The 24,768-nt window shown below is 39.4% G+C and overlaps 2 protein-coding genes across 3 annotated transcripts; one reads left to right on the top strand and one right to left on the bottom strand.

Moving 5' to 3' along the window:
- Positions 1–940: 940 nt before the first annotated feature.
- Positions 941–11,774, bottom strand: LOC137291349 (zinc finger protein 367-like). Its single transcript, XM_067822661.1, has 4 exons — positions 11,442–11,774; positions 8,910–9,029; positions 3,347–3,485; positions 941–2,872 (listed from the first exon to the last, which is right to left on the bottom strand). The coding sequence occupies exons 1-4, from the start codon at positions 11,707–11,709 to the stop codon at positions 2,668–2,670; spliced, it is 732 nt and encodes a 243-aa protein (XP_067678762.1). The 5' UTR covers positions 11,710–11,774; the 3' UTR covers positions 941–2,667.
- A 288-nt stretch (positions 11,775–12,062) lies between these two features.
- LOC137290778 (SERPINE1 mRNA-binding protein 1-like) lies at positions 12,063–23,123 on the top strand. 2 transcript variants are annotated; one of them, XM_067821898.1, is made up of 7 exons: positions 12,063–12,426; positions 13,492–13,663; positions 17,586–17,789; positions 19,086–19,157; positions 19,802–19,864; positions 20,592–20,820; positions 21,477–23,123. In XM_067821898.1, exons 1-7 carry the CDS (start codon positions 12,222–12,224, stop codon positions 21,684–21,686), a joined length of 1,155 nt encoding a protein of 384 aa, XP_067677999.1. In that variant the 5' UTR covers positions 12,063–12,221; the 3' UTR covers positions 21,687–23,123. The 2 variants fall into 2 exon arrangements, with proteins under 2 accessions (XP_067677999.1, XP_067678000.1); XM_067821899.1 differs by lacking the exon at positions 19,086–19,157.
- Positions 23,124–24,768: the final 1,645 nt, after the last annotated feature.

The raw sequence follows: 24,768 nt of genomic DNA, 5'->3' as shown, positions 1-24,768 counted from the left end.
TAAAATGGTAGCTCTTTAATGAAGTGAGAGCTGTGATGAAGATAAGTAGCTAGCCATGTAGCAAATTACACACTCTGCCATGCATTCTGTAGAGAGGAACACACGATGCAACACAATTTTCAAGATGAAAAAAATCCAAAGCTCCCTAAGTTTCAAATATGACTTCCTCAAGTGATAACCCTTTTCACTTTGCCTTATGGAACCAAATGACATACAGGTCATGTCTAGATGTGACATCATGCAGACACACACTGTTGGTTGACAGGGTAAGGGTTAAACATCATCACAGAACGCACATAAGTGTATATGCACAATGTGAAACATTGTGTCTACAAAATCTATCACACTAACACATTGTTTTGGATGGAATGCAGGAGGTTGATTAACGTTTACACATTTAATATATCATCACACATATCTCTTGAAAATATAACACAGACACTTGTGACACATGAAAACATGAACATCTATAGGAATATTTGCACCATTGTCCATTCTGGGTTGGAAGGGAGACGAATGCCTCGAGATACTGTAGAAATGAAGGACATAGATGACATTGGATAGTGGTGTCAATGGACAATATGGACTGTGGGCTACATGGTATATACCACCCCCATTGGTGGGAGTCTGCGTCATTTTATACTTATGACTTTAAGTACATAATGGCATGAACAATGTTAATGATACATTTGCAAGAATGTTTATAGTATGTTTGAGATGTTCTTATTTTGATTCAATACAACCTCAGTTCTGAATTCTGAATTAATACAGGCAGTATTAGATACAAACAACAGATTATGATTGTGACCATATTTTTTCATATCATGGCATCAATACATTTTGCAACCCAATTAAGAAAATAAATGTCAGTAAATGACATATGTTGATAATACAAAATTATTAAGATATTATATTTTGATTGATTATTTAACTGCAATGATTTAGTGGTATCCTATGATAACATAATGTAATTATCTCCCTTCAAATAACAGGCTGGGTTTCTCCTTACACCTATATTCAGTCATGTCAAGTGAAGGCCTTGTTTGTGAGTGATGACCACGTAACACACATTAAACACTATACAGCCCAATGGTTTATCTTCCATGGCTAGTTTCCCTTTAAAATCACATGTTAGTGCTTGCTTGTGTTTTCTGTACTTGAAGAAAGTGTTGAGATCTGATTTTGAGATGGTATTACGTGAAACCTTTGCACAAAGTTTAATAACAAATTTCATAAAACTATAAACTTGGGGATAACAAAACATGTTTCAGCATAAAAATGAATAAACATGGACAGTCATTATGCATTAAATTGAAGCATTGCCTGCTGTCCTTTGATGGTGATTTTGAGCCATTACTGGACTGATGGTCAATCTGTTTACAATGACACACATGGCAGCAGTGTAGTACAGGTGTATGTAGGACATGCACACCTCAAAACCCACTCACATTCTGCTGGCAATATTCTTCACTCTTCACCAGTGACACAAGCAGTTACACATTTACAATTTATAAATATACTAATATTCCATTATGACCACTACCTTTGTGTAACTATCTGAATGCTTCGAGTTGGCTACAAATGGCAGTAGTGTAAGTACAGAATATGTAAACTTAGTGAACATTTTGTCACGTTCAAGAAGGTCTAGCTACAGCTAATGCTCTCATCCTCTGGTTTGGATGCATGAGACACATTTCTAGATGTGTTATCCAATCAAAACTTAAATTGATTTTATAGAATTCTTAACATGTAGTAGTTTGTTTTATCATACTCCACACAAATGAACATGATTCTCTCATATAGTTGTTAATCTGTTATAGTATCACTGCAATAATCATAGCATATATAAATTCTCTGGAGCAGTATATCTAAACATTCTTACATAATGGATGACATGTGGTAAATGCCACACGTTTACTATGAACACATGAGTTTCTTGGAATGATCTGTGTGATGCCATGCTTTGTTTAGCGTGATTACAGTGAAGCACCAGTTATTTATGAACATAGGATATTCTTGTACATGACAATAATCTACTAAGTACTTCTATATACCACCATTAAAAGATAACAAAATATACAGCCTTCAATCTTATACAAATGAACAAGTACTTGAGCCTTCTTACACTCAATATTGCAGTATTTCAGTGGACGGTCTCTCTGGAATGTTTCAAGTTTCTTTCAAAGTCATGAAAACAAATTATGTTAGGGCAAATCCAATACAAATAAATAGTTTGGAGTAAATATAACAAATGTTGTAAAACTATGAACCTGGTTATAATTTAGCAGGAAACAAGCACCACTTGGTACATTAGCTGGACGGACAGTAAGAAATGACTTGAGATACCTGTATGTTAGGACGGAGTGGAAAACGTAAATAGCAGATCATAAATATATTAGGACGGATGGCTTTTAGGACACACAAACTTGAGTAACTTAAAGGAATGGCACCCATTGTAGGGGTGAGAAAAATTATGCTTTGTGACGTCACAATATCATTACAATGATATGGAACAATATTGGAAATGGACGGCAGCATCATGGAATGCTGAGCTCAAAAATTGCCAAGCATTGAACACCTCAGGAATAAATAAAACTTCCATTATAAAAAAGCCAATTGTATAGCAAACTTCATAAATATTGTGAAGACACTGGACGGATAATGATGTCATGACACAACACCACGGGCGAGTTCTATCAGGGCCAGTGCAGAGATCCATTTATCTCTTTGTTCAGTCTGCTGCAGTGGGGAGGTCATCGAAATGTGGCTGCTCTTTTTCGCCTTGAGGTTATCTTCTTCGTCCTTTTCATCGTAAAGACGGCGCTTGACTGGTGACCTGAGCTGACTTCGTTCCTTGCGCTGGGCGTCATACCTGCAACAGTTGACAAACAAATCTATAGCGGAACAAAGTAAGTGTTGTAAAGAATAAACAATCCGTGGAAATAATATTCACAATATTATGTCTCGTGGATAAGGTCATTTCGTGGTATGAAGCTGCCTCGGTATTTATTTTGTATTTGAATTACACTGAACATGGCGATATCTCGCGCCATAGTTCCAGTAAGCAACAATTACATTAGAGTAACCACACATGATTTGTGAGGATAACCATATGTAAAAACATACTTGTATTTTATGGTCGCTTCTCACAGTTACAAACGTCTCTCGAAAAAGAAGACATGTAGTACTGCAATAACACGGCACTTCAGGATTAACTGTACTGTAAAAACACCGCGTACCTGTGTTAACAGAACGCTTCCGGCACTGAGGTGCGACGGAATGTTCATTATTCCTGCAACCAGCGATAATCAACAGCATCTTATTGTCTCCCTGCTCTCAGTCTTACCGTATTAGCCACTGTTGAACTTCATAGCTGTTACTTTTGAAGGTGGGCGATGACGTAATGTCTGTCTCCACCCGCTGCAGGGAAGCATATGGGTGGTCGGGACAGTGGCGGTTTGCATGCGTGAAGCGACTTTGGCAGTCTGAAAATAGAAACATGCACTCACTCATTAACCTTAGGGAGCATACTACCATTAACTGGGCCTTGACATTATATAAAATAATCTTGGGCGCTCCTGTGGGATAATGAAAGTGCGTCTAACCCTAACCCAAGCTTGAATATGAGCAAAAATACTCTACAACATGATCCTCCCTGGAATTAGAGGAAAGAATTACTGCTCAGCATGGTCCAAAAAGTTACAAATTAAGGAATCGAACATATTCAGTAACCCCAACGTGGCAAAAAACTGGCATCAAAGTACATACACTGTCTCTGACGGGCTCTTTCTATCTATCTATCCAATTAGAACACTTCCTAAAACGGTAGGTGAAAAAAAATAGATGAATGCGGAAAAATCAACAGGTGTAAACTACAGCGTTTTAATTAACATGCTGGAAACTACAGTGAATGAGTTTGTACTTATTAAGTATCGGCGAAATAGGAAAAAAACAACAACCGTCACCATGTTTTTCCGCATTTCTAATGGGTAGTCAGTGGATTCGTGCACAACTAAAAAAAAAATCAGTGAAGCTTGGAAACTTGTCCAAGTAATGACAACAGGCAGAATGTTGATTAAATATATTCATAATTGATTCCTTGTGTAAGCTATAGCCACAAGCGAGAGTGTCACACATATGTCAGGACTTCACTACAACACTGTCAAGCTGTTACTCTGTACATTACTTTATGTATGTATCTACATATGGCAGCGAGCCGTTACGGTTCCGGCTAGTTATTGGTCACCAGCATCCCATGCTCGCTGAGGTGACTAAAGGGTCGAGTGACTTGATGAAAGTCATTGTATCCCAGATGGGTACGTTGATGTTTATAACGCCAGCCACTGGATTGTATTGTCAGAACTCGAATACGTCGCCATAAAAGATCCACAAAAGGAGTTGATGGCGACGATAAACAACAAATACAACAAACAACATATGATGCCATTCAATACCCATACAACATCCGGTGTAATAAAAATATATGCTTTTGAATATTGTTTCCAGCCAATGATATGACTGAAAAACAAGAGACACGAGTACCCATCATCAACTGCAGTAAAAGGTACTGATATGTATGAGCGATGAACCTACGGGGAATTATTTGTCATCTCCCCCAAAGTGAGCCACTGACGAGAATCCCGTGCGTGTAACAGATAGTTTTTAGACAGAAGCACGTACGAAACACCAACCGTACAGGCAAATTGGGTTCCTAACTCTGAGGGTGCGGGTTCGATTCCCGGATTGGACTCAACAAAAGTAGTACTAGAATTTGTACTTTACTCAGAAAGTGAAATCCCAAATATGACATATGTTGCGTACAGGCAAACTTCACATAAGGCAGGGCATCTTAGAGGTGACGTAATCTACTTGTGACACCATGAACAATGGTTATGGTCACGTGATTTGCTCACCAAGGTTCCAATGACTGAGGCGTTGCCTGACCAAACAGCATGGGGATTCGCTAAAATGTATATGTGCAAAATTTTAGATCGAAGCGATATTATACACAGTGATCATTCTGTGCTACTAGGTAATATTAGACTTTGAGGGAGCTGAAGAACAAAACAATATTGTCGGTTACTATTTCACTCCAAAATAATTGTTCGATCAATTTGTATGTATACGTTAATGTAAAATAGAAATGTATTCTGGTCTACATGCACGTTATCTAGTACATATGTTATAGCCTGAAACATGGTGCATCTCTTCACTGAATGAACGTTTTTGCGTGAGAAGGAATCATGTTACAAATCTATATAAAATACCCCAAAATGTAGACGTGGACAGTCTACCATCGAGTTCTTGTGTTTACCTGCACACGAAACAGAACGATCATGGAAGATACGCATTGTGTGTAATACATGAAAATGTATTGAAAGCGTATTACAACTGCTGTAAAAAGAGGCTCATGTGTTGCCTTGTACTGCATATTGATGCACCGCCGTGTGCATGCATGCAACTACATGCAAAGGTACAGGCGACCCAAACGTTAAGGACATTAGCCCAGACATTCCTCCGGGTCCGTGCGTTCTCATCTTACACCCATTGGACACAGTTAATCATGTCTACGTGCAGGGAGGGATGAACAGACGACACCCGGACCAATCCAGTCCTTACTCGGCTACATCTACAATCCATCAGATACTGTAATGTCTTCAAAGTACAATGACCCATGCTTGCCACAAAAGGCGACTATGCTTGACTAACGTGATCGGGTGGTCAGGCTCGCTGACTTGGTTGACACACGTCATCGGTTCCGCGCAGATCGATGCTCATGCTGTTGATCATGGATTGCATGGTCCAGCCTCGATTATTTACAGACAGCCGCCATAAAGCTGAAATATTGCTGAGTGCGGCGTAAAACTGAAGTCACTAACTCACAGTACTGATATAAGGAAACGTACAACTTACTGCCTTACAATGTCCAGTTTTTGATAACGACTCCTGGATGAAAATTCGTACACAGACCTCCAACTTGGTCATAGTGTAAAGAATAGAAACGACCCTAATGCATGAAAACAGGACTTGCTAGCCGAAGGTCGCATGCCCTGTCCTACTGAATCACTATGTGTTATGTCAAGATTGTAAAGCAGACCTGTTTCAGACCTATTTCGAAAACAAGGTGTATTTAAGACGTAAAGTGTTTCGTTTCAACTAACATAAATAGGCACTACACATTTAGCAAATTATTCTTATAATTATTTTCTCTCCAATGAGCAGCCGATGTTGTTTAAGAAACGTCTTCCTCAAGGCCAAGTATGGTCACGGTGATCAAATCAAAACACATCCTGGTTCACGGGTCTCTCATTAATTAATATTGAGACCCTGGTATTGGCCATCTTTTGGCGGCGCTCACTGCCAGGATGGTCAAAACATTGATTACAGAACAGTCTCGGTACCTGTTTACTGCGTTCCGTACTGTTGCGCATGTTAGTGCGATACCAGTCCGGAATTTTTAGACTAATTCATTTAACTGGATAAATAAATGTTAATCACTATGATTTGATACGTCTAAGCACCTGTATATTGCAACACTACGCTCCTTCTAATTTTGCAAACACGTTGTACAGTAAACTCCGACAAATCTGGTAATCATGAAAATCTCAAAACGAGGCTCTGTGGTTAGAAAACTTTGGCGGTCTGCTAATTGAAATCATATCAATCTCATTGTGCGTTACAGAACTACACTGAATATGCCTAACAAACGGGCGGTGGGGTAGCCTAGTGGTTAAAGCGTTCGCTCGTCACGCCGAAGACCCGGGTTCGATTCCCCACATGGGTACAATGTGTGAGGCCCATTTTCTGGTGTCCTCCGCCGTGATATCGCTGGAATATTGCTAAAAGCGGCGTAAAACTAAACTCACTCACTCACCCCTAACAAACACTGGTGTAACCAGTGAACCAGATGCATTGTGAATCATTTTACAACATTTTCAAACAGGGACAGTGTGATTTCATTGTGAAGGTACGATACCTGAAGTTGAAAATTAATATTCATTTGTAAACACAATTTTTTCTTCAAACAATGAAGTGGAATTCAGTGTAATTTGTTTCTGGTGGCTATTTTCACCTTCACACGAGAATATTTGGATCGGTTGAAAAGTAGGTCATTGTCTGAATAGGTTAATGAGACTCATGTTTCGGTATGTAAGTTACCACACTGACTATCCGATAACCAACACACGTTATGAGAACAGCTACTACGTGTATCTGCCACGTGGCATGCCGGGACACAAGGGGCGTGTCAACACGACATGGGCAACTGATCCACACAGATACAATTATCGAGTGTCCAATGGAGTATCTGTCAACAGGCGTTCCTCAATCAACATCTCCAACAACGAGAGACGAAACATCGCCATTGTCTAAAACGCCATTAAACTATCATCTGTATAGTTCTTGTTCATGCGTTCAACAGAAACCGCTACATGTCCGGCAACATACATGCTCCTCTCTGCAGTTCCACACTGCATTCGTGATATATATTCATAGGAAAATACACCTGTGGGTGAACCTCTACACACAACCATACCACTACAACTACTGCTAATATACACACAGATGTATTTTATATATTCATATAGAGATAACTCTTCCAGTTGTTAGAATCAATGCCACGGCCTATGATCATATCACGCACGCAAACCCATACGAGAGACACATTGGAGAATGAGTGAGGGAATATAGTTTTACGCCGCTCTTAGCACTCTTCCATCACCATAACGGAGTGGAACACCAGAAATTGGCTACACGCGTAGTACTCATGTGGGAATCGAACCCGGGTCTGTGCTGTGACGAGCGGAGGCTTTATAAATTATATTGCAATTTGGAATAATTGCTTGCTATTGCCCGATAATTGAGTCCTGGAGAACAGTTTGATTATTAATCACTGCTGTTGCCGCGGTATCAAAATGGAAACGTCGTACCTGCAACCGGAACAAAGTATATGTCTCATATCAGATTGTTTCCTTGTCCGGCTAATATTTCAGTCAATATCCACAAACAGAAGTAAAATCGCGGACATGTTTAGCTGCAGTTGCACTGTGAACACAACAGATCGACATTTGATAGAGGCTTAAATACTGACATAGAACTGAACAGGTGAATGAAGAGAGGAAACACTGAATTTGATAACACATACGAGAGGCAATTAATATACATGCGTTATTATCGAACCCTATTTTGATACATCCACTCAGAAGAAGCTCTGTCATTTGTCATCGTCCAACCACACCAGCCTTCGGGTTCAGCTGCGTGAAGCGTGAGCAAACCAACCATGAACACAGGCAGGCCTTCCAGCAGAGCTCAGTGAAAAGTAGGTCAATGAATGTCAATACACTGAACCGGAGCACTGAAATGTGTGTGTATATATACTATACAAACTAGATATGATAGAATTTATGGCTTCTGAATTGGCAAGGGAACCGACAGAATCCTTACAATACACACAAGACATGCAATCCCTCATCTACAAAGTAGTACATTCACCATTCACTGGAATGCGTTTATTCATAACCAGTTTGAGTTTACTAACAGCGTGAACAGCATAACTATCCATGTAACAATACACTAGACATTTCGCATGCAGATGAGGAGACATTATCCTTGTATACATTTTAGCGGTTGATGAAAGGGAAATGCACCCCTCCATCGTCCCATCGTTCATTTCAAGAGTTCAGCCAAATGTGCATCTAGCCCCTACCATTTCCGGACCCTGGAACTCTGAACATCAGGGTTACAATTGGTCTTCAGGAAGCGATGCGTGAGTCGCAGACTTGGTTGACACATGTCATCGCTGCTATATAACTGGAATATTGCTGAGTGGGACCAACCAGAGAAAGGCCCTGGGCCTGCTTCTGATACAACCAATATCTGTGGCCTGTCGCCACGATGTTACATGGGTTTACCTTGTACGGAGCAGGCGAAAGGCTTCTCCCCTGTGTGCAGCCGCTGGTGAGTCTTCAGCTGCCCACTCTGACAGAATGCTTTGCCACATCCAGGAAAATCACACGAATAGGGACGCTCACCTGCAGGAAAAAGAACCATCGTGAACAACTGAAAACTGCACAGTACTGTCCACAGATGTCTCCACCGTGCACATGCACGTGAATGTTTCAATACTCGAAGGAACTGCTTGTATATCTCTTCTGGGAGAGATAGGACTCAATTCTTCCCATAGTCCTCCTATCATCTAGTTGACAAGTTTAGAAGGCACACATTAAGGCCAAATGAAAAATCGCGCCGGTTTTCAAATTGTCCGAAAATGGAAACGTGTGCGGTCAAGTAACACCGTTTTACAAAAAACAATGCACAACGTTGGGTCGAACCAGATGAATTTTATTCATTTTTCCCCACATGTACAGCCACCAGGTGAAGTAAGGTTTCACAGACCCAACACACGTACATACTCTGCCTATAGGACTGTTCTTATTCATAACCTGTTATGGGAAGATGTCATCGGACATATGACTTATTTCCATTATTGGAATATGTTCGTTTACGTCGTACCCTTCTGTCTGGTGTGTCTAGAGTAATAACCTGCACACACGATATCAGCATGGCACACGGAGATGAAAACTGGACATCTCCATCTACATTGTAAACAATGTATATAAGAAAAACAGTATCACCGAAAAAATTGCGATGTCGGCTTACGTATGTTTCCTTTGTGCAGTACTGACAATATCGTACATCTGTAGCAGTCGTAGTTGCCTCTCTTTATACGTAGTTTTCCACGGTGCACCTCCTAACCATATAATGGTATGACGTCATTATATAACAAATGTAATTTTCAGTCGTGTATTATTTCTTCTTGGCACGATAATAAATTTTGCCGTGTCAGCCCCCTCTCTCCCCCATTTCAGTGATCAGTCGACGATTATTATCAATCCAGCACAACCTTTACATTTCTTCTCAAGGTTGAGAGTTAATATCCCTCAGTTCGATATTAACAGATTTCAGATACATAATTATCATCAGAAAAATAAAAATCCAAAACCTATGTGTGTGTGAGTGAGTGAGTGTGTGTGGGGGTGGGGGTGGGGTCAAAGTTCGTATCGATTATAGTTCCTGAGATAAAACTTGGTAAAGGTGTAAAGCGTGGTCAGTTGGTTCGTGAAAACCCCATGAAATAGGTCTATAGAAGACTATTGAAGAGCCGCGTGACAGTTGACGGGCCACCGATACCTTGGCAACCCAAGAAAACACAGGGCTACACGAGCGTGAAAAGGGGGTGTGGTCTTTTTGAACCACAACAATGTCACGTGATTGACTTTCAGCTTGTTCAAACCTATCAGGCTTGAAGAATGACAGTCGCTTTGACCATAACCCGTTGCGGTATTTCAGTTCAAAGGGAAGTAACTGTCGTATCAACAAAGCGTTTTCGAACTGATCATTGCTGCGATTCGATCGCGTGCGACCTTAAGAGCCGTTCATTTAATATATTCAGTGCGAGACAAGGTGAAGAATACAAGTCTACACAGGCAGCTACTCAGCTCTCGCTCCGACCTGTACTGTACACATTCCTGAAAGGACACATTTTACCTGTCTCTCTCTCAAATCATCAAATGTTTTACAACGAAAATTACACCAGACGAATTTATTGAAATATCCACTATTTACCAAAGGATTGTGTATAACAAAAACAGTACGATTTTCCATATTTTAATACTAAAAAACAACGAAAGGAATGATTCCACAAAGTTTCAAACAAAATATCAAACAATTCTAATTAGCTACCGTCCCACCTGTAATCAATAAAGACAGGTGCATTTGCGTTCACTACGGCTTGTGTAAATAATTGATGATGAATTATACCGTATCGAACGCCGATCGATCAGGACCTAACAATAGCGAAATCTAGGCTGTGGCTGGACCGATGCCAATGTATGGCCATTTAAACCATCTGCGTTGTGATATACGTGAAATACAAACCTGTGATATTATAACGTGCAATATAGTGCTATAAACACAAGCAAATATGTATTTCAAAGTGCAAGTGGGGGAACAAGAAGGGTGGGGAAAAAGGTTTAGCGGTTCAGTGACCTCGTGAAGAAAATCAAGTTCTTCATGCACAACGTCGCGAAAACAAACATGCAACATACATGTTGGAATTTCCATGCATATATTTTTGCCTTCAAACCATTTTGATAGACAGTAAACAAATGTTGATAATTGAGTGTGTTGATACATTTGCATTATTAATGCTCCATGTTTAAAAACAGGTTGTCCTTTTCCTTATTTGTGTATTATACATAATTTTCACACCTCCCCCAAATATTTTCACCAGTAGGAAATAGTTTGGGGTTACTCGTGAAATGAAGGTCTATTCGGTGGTTAAATTATTATGGTGTCCACACACACACACACACACACACACACACACACACACACACACACGCACATTACACGATGTTCCTACTCTCTAAAACACATCTTACCTGTATGAGTTCTCAGGTGTGCCTGAAGTGATTTCTCTCGAGGAAAGACGCGGCTGCAGATTTGACAGCGAATTCTGCTTCTTGACGAATTCCCTTCTTGAATAAGCGATGATATAGCGTCGGCCCTAGGTCTTCCCCGCTTGATCGCATCTTTACCGTTATATGAACTCGAGTCCCCATTTTCGTCCTCTCCCTCCCCATCACGTGAAATTATAGGTGGCGAAAACTGGCAGGAATGGACTTCGTTACTCCAGGTTAACGGATGCATGGTGATTTGTGTCCGTGGATGTGGCAGTACTGGTGGAATGCATGGCCTACTTACATCGCAGGTCTTTTAACATGCGTTGTAAATAAAGCAAGCTTTCATGTTCATACCTGCCGAGCATCTATTTATAGTAACACGGTGATCCCTGTTGCTGCTAGAAGTCCTCAGCGCGATGTTTGAGGGCCGTGTGACAGAAACTGACTGGCCATTTATGCACTTGTTTCAAAGGCGTTTAATAATCATGAAGTTTTGTGAACGTGTGTTTTACCCAATCACTAATAAATATTTATCTTGGGAAAAAATAATATATTCAAATGAAATGTATGCTAAATTGTGTCTATGGCGAGGTTCCCGCCACCACTGCCATTTTAGGCTTTGTGACATCACATATTCCAGGGGTCACCGCGCATGTGCAATCATTGTGCGGGAAGCACGCCATTTTGCAGGTTCTGAAGTTCGCCTAGGAAAAAGCCGTCGGTAAAATCCATTGCCATCCTCTACCAGAAAGAGGAACAATGGAGAACCAATACGGCATAGCAATTAAAAATCGGTTCCTTACTATGGTAGATATCGATGACGATCCTTTAGAGTTTTTGAAGCAGCAAGAGGCAGCCAAGACCAAGAAGGAGAAGTCTTCGAAATCCAAACAGTCTGGTAAAAAGGTTGCAAACGCTCCGTCCGAAGGCAAAGTCAAGGAACAGAATGCACAGAGAAAAGAAGGTTTGGGAACATTTGTGTCTATTTATCATGATTGCATTGTCGGTAAAGGTGACAATTGAACAGCATATTAAACGTTATCGAAACAGACCATGTGGGCGCATGCAGATGCGCATTTACAACTTATGTTTTAAGTGATAGCGTAACAACATTATTATTTACTAAGAATCAGGGACGCAAAGTAGCCCATGTGTTATTAGTGTTATTAAAAAGTACGGCCTTGTATGTATGTGGTTATGGTAGTAAGTGCAATATTGTATTGTCTTTCTGAAACGACCTAATATGGTCCATTGACTAGACTTCAGTGTGGTCGTCAAGTGTCAAGGACGGTGGACCACGTGGGTACAGTTTTGCCTTGACAACAAGACCAGTAGATGTATGTATATGTATTAGAACCTGAAATTCATAAACAGGATCACGGGGTCTCAAAAAATCGTAAACATTGCCTGACCATACTGCATAGGATAGCAGTGAAGAAAGTTGGTAAAAATTCTCTACGACGAGCTAACCCACGTGGTGCGTCATGCTCGAATAATCAGCTGAGTATCATGCCAGTTTTGACTCTGGTTTATTTGGTAATTTAACAAGTAATTTAAGATATTTCTTCATTTTACGTAATGTACTCAATCATTATTGATGTTGCTGTTAAATTTATCAACATCAGGTGACTGTTGGCAATCAGCAAGCTTGGCCAAAGTGTCCACTTTGAATGTGTTATCTTTGATTATATTATATTCAATGACGTAGACTATTTGAAATTACTCCTATCATTGACCTCACTTAGATTCCTAAGTTTGAATTGCTCAGATTGGTCATCATTCACTTCCAGCTGTTTAAAAAAATTGCTTTTTCGTGTTTTGACATATTGATCAAACATGAGGTAATATTTTCTGTTGAACCTTCATTTTGTAACTGGGTGTTGTGTGCTTTGATCAGGACACTTTGGGCTGTATGACATAACCAGAACAATAAAAAAAGTAACTTGTATATGTTATGATTGGCACTAAATGTTACTTGTGAGGCAGATCAGACAGTACTAGGAAAGTCATTTGGAAATTTTTTTTCTAGAAAAAGAGCGCGTGAATTCCGCAAAACCCAGTGAGCGCAGTGGTCGTGGAGGGCGCCGTGAACCACGCGAAATCCGTGAAAATGATGGCGATAGGAGGCCACCCAGACGCCAAGGGCCACGAGAATACAGAGACAACCGGGGCGGCGATGAAAATGTGCCACCGGAATTCAGGTTACAGTGATTCTTTTGCTTTATTCATTCCAGTGCTAACCGTTTTTGTTAGTGGATCCATATTTTGAACTGGTTGCTAGATTGACATTTAATATTTCGTGATGTGCCTCTACATAGTTTATGTGCCTCTACATAGTTTATTAAAAGATCTGTCCGGGGATTTATATGCACCAAGTGTGAAAGAGCTAGTGTCTTAAGAATATATTCCCATCTAGAAGCTTTCCTAATTCATATTTTCAGAATGTTTGGTTAAGTAGACTTCTGGCTTGCAAAGAGTGTTCCTGATTTGTTGTTTTGTTAATTATAGTTTCCTTTAACCTGTTGACTGCCACCATGAGCATACTCACAGTATTGATGGCTGCTGGAATTTGCCATGGGCTATTTCATAGCTGTTAGTGGTATTTTAAGCAAGTTTCACATGCATGTAAAAGAGGCACAAAAAGCAATCGTCTCCATGTGGTAATCATGAATGCCAGGAGACGTTCATTTCTTGTGCTTACTTTTCCAACATGTGAAACTTGTTTTAAAATACCACTGATGTAACCACAAGATAACTTATAGTGGCAAATTAGACTAGATTTTATCCGACTATACTTGTGAGGCAGTCAGCATGTTAAATTGTATTGTACATGTAGGGGTTAGGCTAGAGAACTTCCATAATGGGCCATTTTCGGGATTATTAGCCATTTTCTGAATTTGGAAAAGGCCACTGCCCTTGTATCAATAGTAAAATTCAAAATTGTTGTAAGTGACAAGAGTGTTTCACTGATTTTGATCTGTATGAAGAGGCTTTACCTGAACTGAAGTGGACATGAAGTGTTAAATATGAGATTTCTTTCAAGGGTTTGATCTAAACACCATTGTGTATCTCAAATGGGATATAAGAAACAATATTTACAAAAGCATCCTATGATATTGGCAGAGTAGATGTGATTAAGTCAGCACTGTGGCAACATGAATACACTGTTTAGGGATGATTCACTGATACATCCCTATGCATTTAAGTTCTATACATCTATTCTTTTGTTGACTGGAGTGCTGATACAAAAAATACTTTTTTCGAAACAGTGTTATATTAAGCCTGTTATGGTACTTACCTTGAGAAATATGCAAGTGTAATAGGTTTACTTATTACAATAGTGTTCTTGTTATGCACAAATACCTTAAAATAAATCATTTTAAATCTTAATGCTGTCATTCTTTCAAGGTGTTACATATCGTGATACATATCTTATCTGTTAAAATCATGCTTATTGATGTTTTCATTTCATAGATGCTGGATTTGTTGGACGTTTGTACAACCTGCTTTAAATTTTGGTTTGAATTAATCTAAGTGTACACCAGTCAAAATACCCTGAACTATGTATGTGACAGGTGTAGGTGATGTTTAATAAGCCTGCTTAGTTTTGATCATACTGTTTTTAATTTGAAAAGGCAACTATTCATTATTATTATAATTTTGAAATTATGAATGGGTCTAGGGGATTGTCTATATGGTGTGAATTTTGAAAAATGTTTTTCAAGTCCAAAATCCTGTGATTTTTTTTTTTAATGGTTGCCCTCATTAACAAAGTACATTTTCATCGGTGAGTTATATTTCTGAAGCATATACTAGACTCTCGTTTCTTATGATTCGAAGGGTGGTTACAATTACTGTCTTGGCCGGTGTTTCCTTGTGTAATATGTGACCCATGAGGGTCCCTTATTAGAATAGCAACAAATCTTTTCTACAAAAGGTGACTACGCTTGTCAGATGCAACTAACAGTATTGGGTTTTCAGACTCTCTGACAGGCTGCACAGTTGCTAATGCTGTTGATCACTGGATTGTATGGTCCAGACTCTATTAATTATGGACCGCTGCCATATAGCTGGAATATTGCTGAGTGGTGTGAAACTGAACTCACTCATTGTGTAATATGTTGGATATCTGGTGATACAGGTACAGACATTTACTAGGATAAGAATGTGGATGTGTCTGTAAACATTTAATTCAGTAAGAATTGTAAGTCGTCCCTTTCCATTACCAAATGAATGCAGCAGTTTGAAATTTTGCTTAAAGGTCACATGCAACGTAAAACACAACTTTGCAGATTCTGGTACCTTTAGGTATGCACTTACCGAAACAAATCATAAAAAATGCCAATTCAACCAATAAAGTTGATAAAAACGCGATGAAAGAAAAGCCCGCGAAATCGGAGTTCAAACGTTTCACTAAATTCCCCCCAGCGCTGGGGGGAAAACTGGTTTCAACGGCTGTGCTGCGCTGCCTCCATAACGCATGCGCAGTGAATAGGTTCGAGGAGCTTGAAACACTATGCATGCCCAGCGTCTTAGGTCGTGAGCAGTAGTGTAATCTTGGTTGTGTACACAAACAAGTAAATAATCTACTCGTTACGTAAAACAACTTGTTGATTGTAGTAAACAGTCTCTGTCACAGAGAAAGCTCAGTGTCTGGTTTATTCACACCTAAATGTCTGTCTGCTAAAGACAACATGCAATACACAGCTTCAATCATTGACCACGTGCAATTTGAACTTAACACCTATCAGACTATACGACATAAAGAAAATAAGTTGATTTACGACTCCTGCACCCGAGTCCCGTGTCTGTCACATTATGTAATTAGGCACGTGTGATACACATGGCATGTTTTTATGTCTGTGGTTGCCATAAAAGGTGACTATGCTTGTCGTAAGAGGCGACTAACGGGATCGGGTGGTCAGACTAGCTGACTTGGTTGACACATGTCATCGGTTCCCAATTGCGCAGATCGATGCTCATGTTGTTGATCACTGGATTGTCTGGTCCAGACTCGATTATTTACAGACCGTCGCCATATAGCTGGAATATTGCTAAGTGCGACGTAAAACTAAACTCACTCACTCATTATGTCTGTGGGTTGAAAACAACTACATTCATTTTTTTTTCGGATGACTGGATCTGACGGAAACTGGTGCAAACTCTTGTCAGTTTCAAGTCCAGATTCCAGCCACACAGTAGTTTACCATCCTTACTGACATTTTTAATTGGATCGAGCGCAAATTCAGAGAACATGTATTTTCCAAACCCAACATCTCTATATACATTCTTCATGGATAACGACTTCTTTTCGTGTATATGATTTTGTCTGACAACAGTATATGAATCCATACTGAAACGACGCATCAAGTACACAAAAAGAAGTTGTTATCCATAAAGAATCTTACTTTCTTGTGACTGGCTATACTTCTAAAATGCCCATCAAACAGATCATCTTTCTGTACACACAACGAACCCTCAGCATATATATCAGCAAATGAAACAGCCAATCGGAAACCGTCGTTACACTTGAGTGCAGATCCACCCGCTATGACTGGGTTCGGTCTCCCGAGGGCTTCGTTTCGGGGGAAGTAAGCCCAAGTGCAAAATATCGCACTTTTGAATCGCGATTGTACGCTTATCATTGTGTTATTTGTTTTTTTAAAAGCAGCAATGTATATTATATGTCATGAATAAGTGATAAATGTGTTTTAATTATGTTTGATTTTTTGGTTGCATGTGACCTTTAATATCTCTGCACAAAGGCACTTTTGTAATGTAAGAAGCCTCAGACTTCAGGTAGAGAAGTTGGTGGAACTTGGTTACATAGTTGTCTTGAAATTGAAGCAACATCTTTTCATAAAGTTTCAGAGAAACTAATCCTGACATACTTGTGTTTAAAGGACATGTGACTATTATATCAATTCATGATGCACTATGCAAGGACAACTGAAAATATGTACAAATAAGCTATTAGTGTTTTGCTTTAGTTTAGTAAATAGTACAGCCTTCACTGCATGTGCTTTGTACATTGTTTCAACAAACTGCATTTAAATGTGCCTTGAAATTGTAGTTTCGTACAATGACTGATACATGAATATCTAATCGGCAGTTTCTTTACAGGGAAAGGCCTGAAGGCAGCAGCGGAGGCTTCAACCGCGAAGGTGGTGAAAGGGGGCGAGGGAGAGGCAGAGGAAGAGGTGGATTCCGTGGAGGTCGTGGAAGAGGAGGCTTCCGTGATAATGATAGAGAGAGGGGGGAGAGGCAAGGGTTTGGGGCTCCCCAAGGCAAGAGAGATTTCGACAGGCACAGTGGTAGTGATAAAACGTATGTTGGTTTCACTGGTGTTGATCACTGACATGCTTAGACTTAAATGTCATAATCACATGTTAAGTTTTATGCTGAAATTCATGTCAATTGGCAGTGCTACAGTAAATGCAAAAGAGGTAAAAGGTAGATTGATGCTAAATGTACTGAAGAGCAAAAACGTTTTGCAAATAATGAAATCATGTAAAGATAAGTGTTCATGTTTGTCGTCTTAATCTCTCTAAAGTCTGTTTAGTTTAGAACTCCTGTTTCTTGAAATCGTTTTTTTTCCCCACCATTTCTTATGCTATAAAATCAATTCAATGTGGTTTAGTATATCGGATTTGTCTTGTGGACATTTATTCTATGAACATCTTGCGTACATTTGGCCCAAGCAGTCAAGTAGAAATGTAGCATTGCTTACTGCTGTAATGATGAAAGGAACACCCTTATTCTCTGACTTCTGTGGCAGCTCCATAACCATATGTTTAAACTTTCAAGTAGTATACATGAAAATCTGCAGATGAGTAATTTCTTCTGGTCATATGCACGATTGAACTACGTGTGTTTATTCAGTGCCAGTTTTGACAGGAATATCGCCCATCAGAGTTTGCGAATATGTCATAGATTCATCAGTTTTTCAAATGATAAACGTCTGCAGTTCCCCTTCATTCAGAAGTTTGATGATTACAAATCTAAACTTGAACATTGTGTCCTTTTTGAAGCAGCACATGATTAATGTATTGGAGGATTTGTAAGAAGTTCATGACAAAAGTTCAACTACTCTCTGTAATGAGAAAAAGTTCATGTTTTTTAGTCTTTGATGATTTTCTTCCATAAGTTGACAGTTGATAAAATACTGGAAATTCACCCCTTTTTTTTAGATCCTGGTAAGGTTGTGGCCAGATAAAAAAAATTACCCTGTAAGCATTTGATAGAAGTAGAATTTCATTACTTAAGTAAATATCGTTACTGCTTTGCAATATCTGATTTTATGATTAAGCAACACTAAGACAAACTCACTCTATGGCTTTTTGCAGGCATATTAGGTGTAAACTGTTCACACTGATATATGTAGCTGAAATATGCTGAGATTACACACCCACATTTGCTTTGTTTTTATCTAATAACACATGTATTGATGAATTCATTTACTAATGCACAATTGGAGGTCATTTGATGTCCACATGTTCATGGATGAAACTCGCACATGAGATTGGTCAGCATTTTCCCTGGAGGTTGAACCCATGTAGGTTCAGTGTATGTAGTGTTAAGAGATAAGCTAGACAAGTAGCAGTGTGCTTGGATCTCTTTCAGTGGTGTGAAGGCAGTTGAGAAGAAAGAGGGAGGTGGTGCCCGCAACTGGGGATCTTACAAGGATGACATGGCGTAAGTTTGTAAGACAAAGAACCCTGCTACAGGCAACAACTTAATTTGCAAACCATTTGAATAGTATAGTATTAGTACTAATAAAATTACGGTATCTTTCACCATAATCCATCTGTTTATAATCATTGTGCTGGCTTCTTATGACTCTTGTTTAGGAAAATAACAGAAAAGGTTTGGGATTAAGGAGTTACTGATTGTTGTTCTTACTGAATGGACAAACTGGATTTCTAATACTGAACTACTGTGTTAGTTTACATCATTTGTGACAGTGCTTTGGTATGCACAGTTGATTATGAGAAATAGTTAGATGTGAATCCCTGTAGCAGTTCCTGACTTCAACAGGTACAAAATGTTCATATTTGCGTGGAAAAGAACTAATCGCATGGTGTTGCGCAAGTTTTACTTAACACTCATCCATGTGCTGTGGTCATTAAATGACATGTCAGTTTGTTTTTGATTTTTCTCCCTATCCTGCATGAATTTTCAACTTATGGCACTTGTGAATTGTTGCTTTCTTATGCATTTATGTGGGCATTGTTTTTCAGCAATCTTTAGCTGTGCACATGGTAAACAGATGACACCTGAGGTACTTGCTTTGATAGATACTAAGATAGCTTTTAATAGAGAGTATATTTCTTTTGTAGGGAACCCCAGGAGACTGAAGAGAGAGCACCAGCAGAAGAAACCACTGAAAACTTTGAGCTCAAGTAAGTTTGTTCTTAAATGATAATGAACTTGGTTGCTAATATGTGCTCTTCCTCCTGTGAAGTGGCCGAATATTCAACCAATTAATATGGTAGCCTGTAAATTAACTGAAAAGTTCATGATAGCTTTCCTTGAAATGTATGGTGCTGATACTCATTTCTGCAGAGAACATTGCTCAATCTTACAGGGTAGGTGACACTTGCTTGCCTGATAGGTCGCGACATTTACATTTTGCTTTTTTGGCACAAGTATTTTTGTTACATCAGTCTGCAAGATAGACGGCAAGGCCAAAGATCATCATGGCATCCGAGTTGTACTTTGGCCTACCAGATCATGAATTTCAACATGATTGATTTGACATGATGGTTGAACCTTTAGAATGGTGACTGGTTGTGTCTTGGATTCTGGCTCAGTATAAGACCCCAGCAAATGGCTTGTCATAGGAGGCAACTAAGCACTCTGACTTGACTGTATGTTATTGTACCCACGTGAAGTGGACTGATGCATGCAGACCGCTGACCGCTGTACTGACTGGCCCAGGCTTCATTATTTGCTAGTTCTATCGTATGGCTAAATGTTGGATTAAATGTCCTTAGTACATGGGTAAAATCAGTGTACACATTTGGACTCTTCAAGATTTTTTTATGTAAAATGTGTTAGACATTAGTGTAGTCAAGGGGTCAGGGTCAGTTTGCCCAAATAAGCTCACTGGTTTACTTTTACCTGCAGTGAAAGTGGTGAGGGTGAACAGCCTGTAGGTGAGTCAGAGGACCAACCTAAGCAGATGACTTTAGATGAGTGGAAAGCCCTGCAGAAGAATGAGCGCAGCAAGCCTAAGTACAAGATCCGAAAGGCTGGTGAGGGAGAGGAAGCCCAGTGGAGCAAGGGCACAGCCTACACCAAGAAGAGGACTGGAAGTGAAGATGAAGAGGAGGAGGAAGAAGATGATGAATTTGAGGTTTGGAAAAACATTTATCCACTATGAGAAATGTTGTTCATTGCCTTCTTGCTGTTGTGAATGAAAGCAATTGAAAACCATGCTTTGCTGTAAAAATATACAGATAAGGTGATGAAGCTTGTACCTATCATATATCCAAAATGTTTATCATGTTGGTCATGTCATTTACTGGTTTGGAATACACAATAACTTTCGCAGTGGTCAAATGCAGCATTTGTTTGGGATTACAATTTCTGAATGTGTTTCTGAGAAAGTGGAATTGCAAGTGTGAGAAATGTTATTGCTGGTTTGTCTGGTCTAGAATATTACACTGTGCCATCAGACAGCCTGCCTCCTGCAGTGCATAATTGGAACAAAATGTATTCAAATACCCCAAGCAGTGGGGTAGTTAATTGGGTAAAGTATCTGTTTATCATGCTGAGGACACAGGTTTGATTCATAGGCCTATATGGGTGCAATGTCTGAAGACCTTTTCTGGTGTCTCCACTCTGTAATATTGGTAGAACATAGCTAAAAAGCAGTTTAAGACTAAACTTGCTTGCTTAAATAACCCAAATTTTGATTACCAGTATGATTATGGTTTTAGATAAATAGCCTGTATATGTTCCTAAACTATTTGTATTTCCCTCTGTTAAGTTCAAATGCTGTTATTTCAGGATGAGAAGAGACATGGTAACAAGAACCTTTTGGACATCAAGATAACATTCAACGACCCTGTAAGGAGAGGTCGTGGTGGCAGGAGACCACGAGATGGCCGTGGTAGAGGCCGTGGAGGAAGTGGTCGGGGCGAGAGGAAACCCCGTGATTCTGCTCCAAGGATGGATGATGAAAATGATTTCCCCCGTCTCGTTAAAACCGAGGCGTGAGAATGGTGCATTGTGAATTGCACCTTATCCTTGCATTGCACAGTGGTGGAGCTGTCCATTGATGTTTTGATTTCAGTAGTTTGCCAAATCAACATGTCCGATGAAATAATAAGAAAAAAATTGACACCAAAAGTATCTTCAGACAAGCATTCAGAGACTGCTGCAAGACTAAAACAGCAATCATTTCATGCCCACTTTTGCATATGAATATGTACCTCTCTGCATTTTTTCATCAACCATTGGAAGGTGTGTATGGGATCTTTGTTATAAACTTCTTGTGATAGTGCGCCAGGACATGGTGCATGTTGATGTACACACCCTTGAGAGCTGCTGTGGAGTGCTATGTTTCAAGTGCTGTCGTTAAAACTGTGTCCTCAAGACGCCAGTCTTTTTGTTTTGTTACGAAATGAATATATGAATTAAATGGTTCCTGAAGTGCTAGTAACTGCAGATTGACTTTGATTGTTCAGGGAGACCCTTGATGGATGAACATGACAATGCAGGACACCTACTTGAGATTCTCTCAGGGTTGGTGGTCAGCCATCGGTGAAGAAACATTTGTAGACAATTGTGATGATATATATTATATATTCCCGTTTTCAGTGTAAAATTTTGTGTACATCTTAATAGTTTATGGACTAACTTAAGATGTCTCATGAGAATACATGGGTATTCCAATGCCCTCATAATACTGTTTTTTGTCCAGAGTACTGGATGTTAGGTGAAAGAAGTAATGTTAAGATTTGATATACTGAGATTTAAGCTTTCAATATTTTTATACTGCCAAAAATCATTTTGAGACTAGTTTAGCAATTTGTAGTTACAATATACCCTCAAGCATGTTGAAGTTCCTTGTTTTGGTTTTGTTACATGGTAAAAAATTATGTTATTTTAATGTTTTGTTCCTTTTAATTAATGAATCTGTGCATGTCAGTTGGCTTTGATTTCTGTCTGAATCCCATGAAACTATTCAGACCTCATGGCGAGGCCACAGATAGCTCATTTAGGGTGAATAGTGTGGTCAGGGAATCTCTTGTGTAAGGTTCCATATGCAAACTGTACATATTTGCAAGTTATCGCACAGCCACACATTCCTTACAAGTGTAATATCTGGCCTAGTATTATCATTGTACATTAATAACATTAATCTCATCCAACTCAGAAGTCCATTGCTTGGCTGTCATCTGTAATCTGATTTTGTTACTTAGGGGGGAAAAGCATTGCCATCTGCCGGCAAGCAAGTCTGTATGCCAGGGGCATGTATCATCGAAGTTGCCATGTACCTGAGGCCGAGTCAGATTTGTGGCCAAGGTACGAGAGTGTCATGTCGTTGCTACTGTTTGGTGTTTTCACTGAGAATGCTGGTGAGGGGCAGCAGTTTCTTGGACAGCTATCACTGTAGTTATTTATTTGAAAATAACAACCCATCTTTCTGGATCATGTTTATTGTTTTCTCTACATGGTTGACTTTCTGATCTCACGAAGTTGGATTTAGTGTCTAGAAAAAAAAATTCTTTACAAACACCAGTTGTGGAAGTGTGAGTAGTCTAGGTTTGTTCTCTCCGTTGTAGGAGTACGTTCTGCACAACAGATGGAATTCAGTGTTTCTTACAAACCTGCCTGACTAATGAAATAAGTAGGTTGTTGTGCTGTGGAATCAGAATGTTTTTTTTATCCAGATCAACAGTTTGCCACTAATTTCACTCAAATGCCACTAATTTCACTCAAAAACCATTGACTTCACTATTTTCTAAGTTGCTTATCTAGTCTGAAACATGCTGGACCAATCCAGCTGTGTTGGCAGACGTATGTTCGTAGTTCCTTATTAGGTAAGGTACAGATATGAAAACCTATATCCATGACTTCAGTTCCTTGACACAAATGTTTTGGAAACAAATTTCGATGGTATGGCAGGTCAAGGTCACTTAGTCTAGTCATGTCATTTTTGTATGAATGAGAAGTCAAAGTGCTCTTGTGTTCGTGTGAAACAGTGGTCACTGGTTACAAGTGAATGTTGATTTTGGTTTTTTTTTCATACACGTCATGTCAGGATGTGATAATCTCTCCCACACATGTAGATATGTAGATACATTGCTAAGAGACAAAAAGGGTTTGCAGGATGTATGCTACCGTGGAGTAGTAAGATTGCTGAGCAGTTACCTTGGGAAGCCACGTACAGCTGAAGAGAACCAGGCACCATCTGAAGCCAATATTTGGCCAACGAAAGCATGTGTACAATGTCTTAATTAGTCTAAATCACTTGGCTGTCACTAGACACAAATAACCTGATCTGATGGTAAGATTTAGTTGACCCTCTATTGTATAAAAAAATTGCAGATAAACGATCAGGCTATTCAGCTGGAATGTTTCGATTGAATTGTTAACAAAAAACCCAAACATGTCAATACCTTTTGGCCAATTTGTGAAGATAAAACAGATGTAAAGACAAATCCATATCCAATGCAGTGAAAAGATCAGAATGCAATTGCGTTAAAGCAAATCAGGACAGCAACTCCAGAGGGCTTACGTAAGAGGTAATTATGAACAACAAACTATTGTTACCAGCAATTTGAAGAAATCGAAACCCTACATTTATTAAATGATTCACTAATAAACAACATCCTCAGTGAAATGGTCATAATCAGAACATCATACCAACTGTTTTTTGCAGAATATCTTTCCTTCAAATAAAAAAGTTTAACAAACTATCATTAAAAACCTTTGCACAGTTCACCATATGTTATGAGAGGGGAGTGCAGAGAAAGCATGGAGACCGCACATCCCAGGTTAATGAATACATCACTTTCTCAGCACTTGTGCATGTGCTACTTGAACACCTGGCTGTGCCTTTGTCTACACAACTACCTCGTAATTAACAGTGAACTGTGCAAATATTTTGATGATAGTTTGGTCAACAACTTTTCTTATTTGGACAAACATTTGTGCAAAAAACCTCTTGAGTTGATATGATAGTTTGATTATGATCAGTGTTTCATTGAGTATGTTATGCATATTCGTTTTCGAGTTACATTTCAACTCATCGGTTCGCTTTTGAGCCAAATGGACTAGACAGTGTGTGCCC

Source organism: Haliotis asinina, chromosome 7, assembly GCF_037392515.1.
Source record: "Haliotis asinina isolate JCU_RB_2024 chromosome 7, JCU_Hal_asi_v2, whole genome shotgun sequence".
Lineage (NCBI taxonomy): Eukaryota > Metazoa > Mollusca > Gastropoda > Lepetellida > Haliotidae > Haliotis > Haliotis asinina.
The sequence above is the reverse complement of the archived record's forward strand: the minus strand, read 5'-3'. Positions and strand labels throughout refer to the sequence as shown.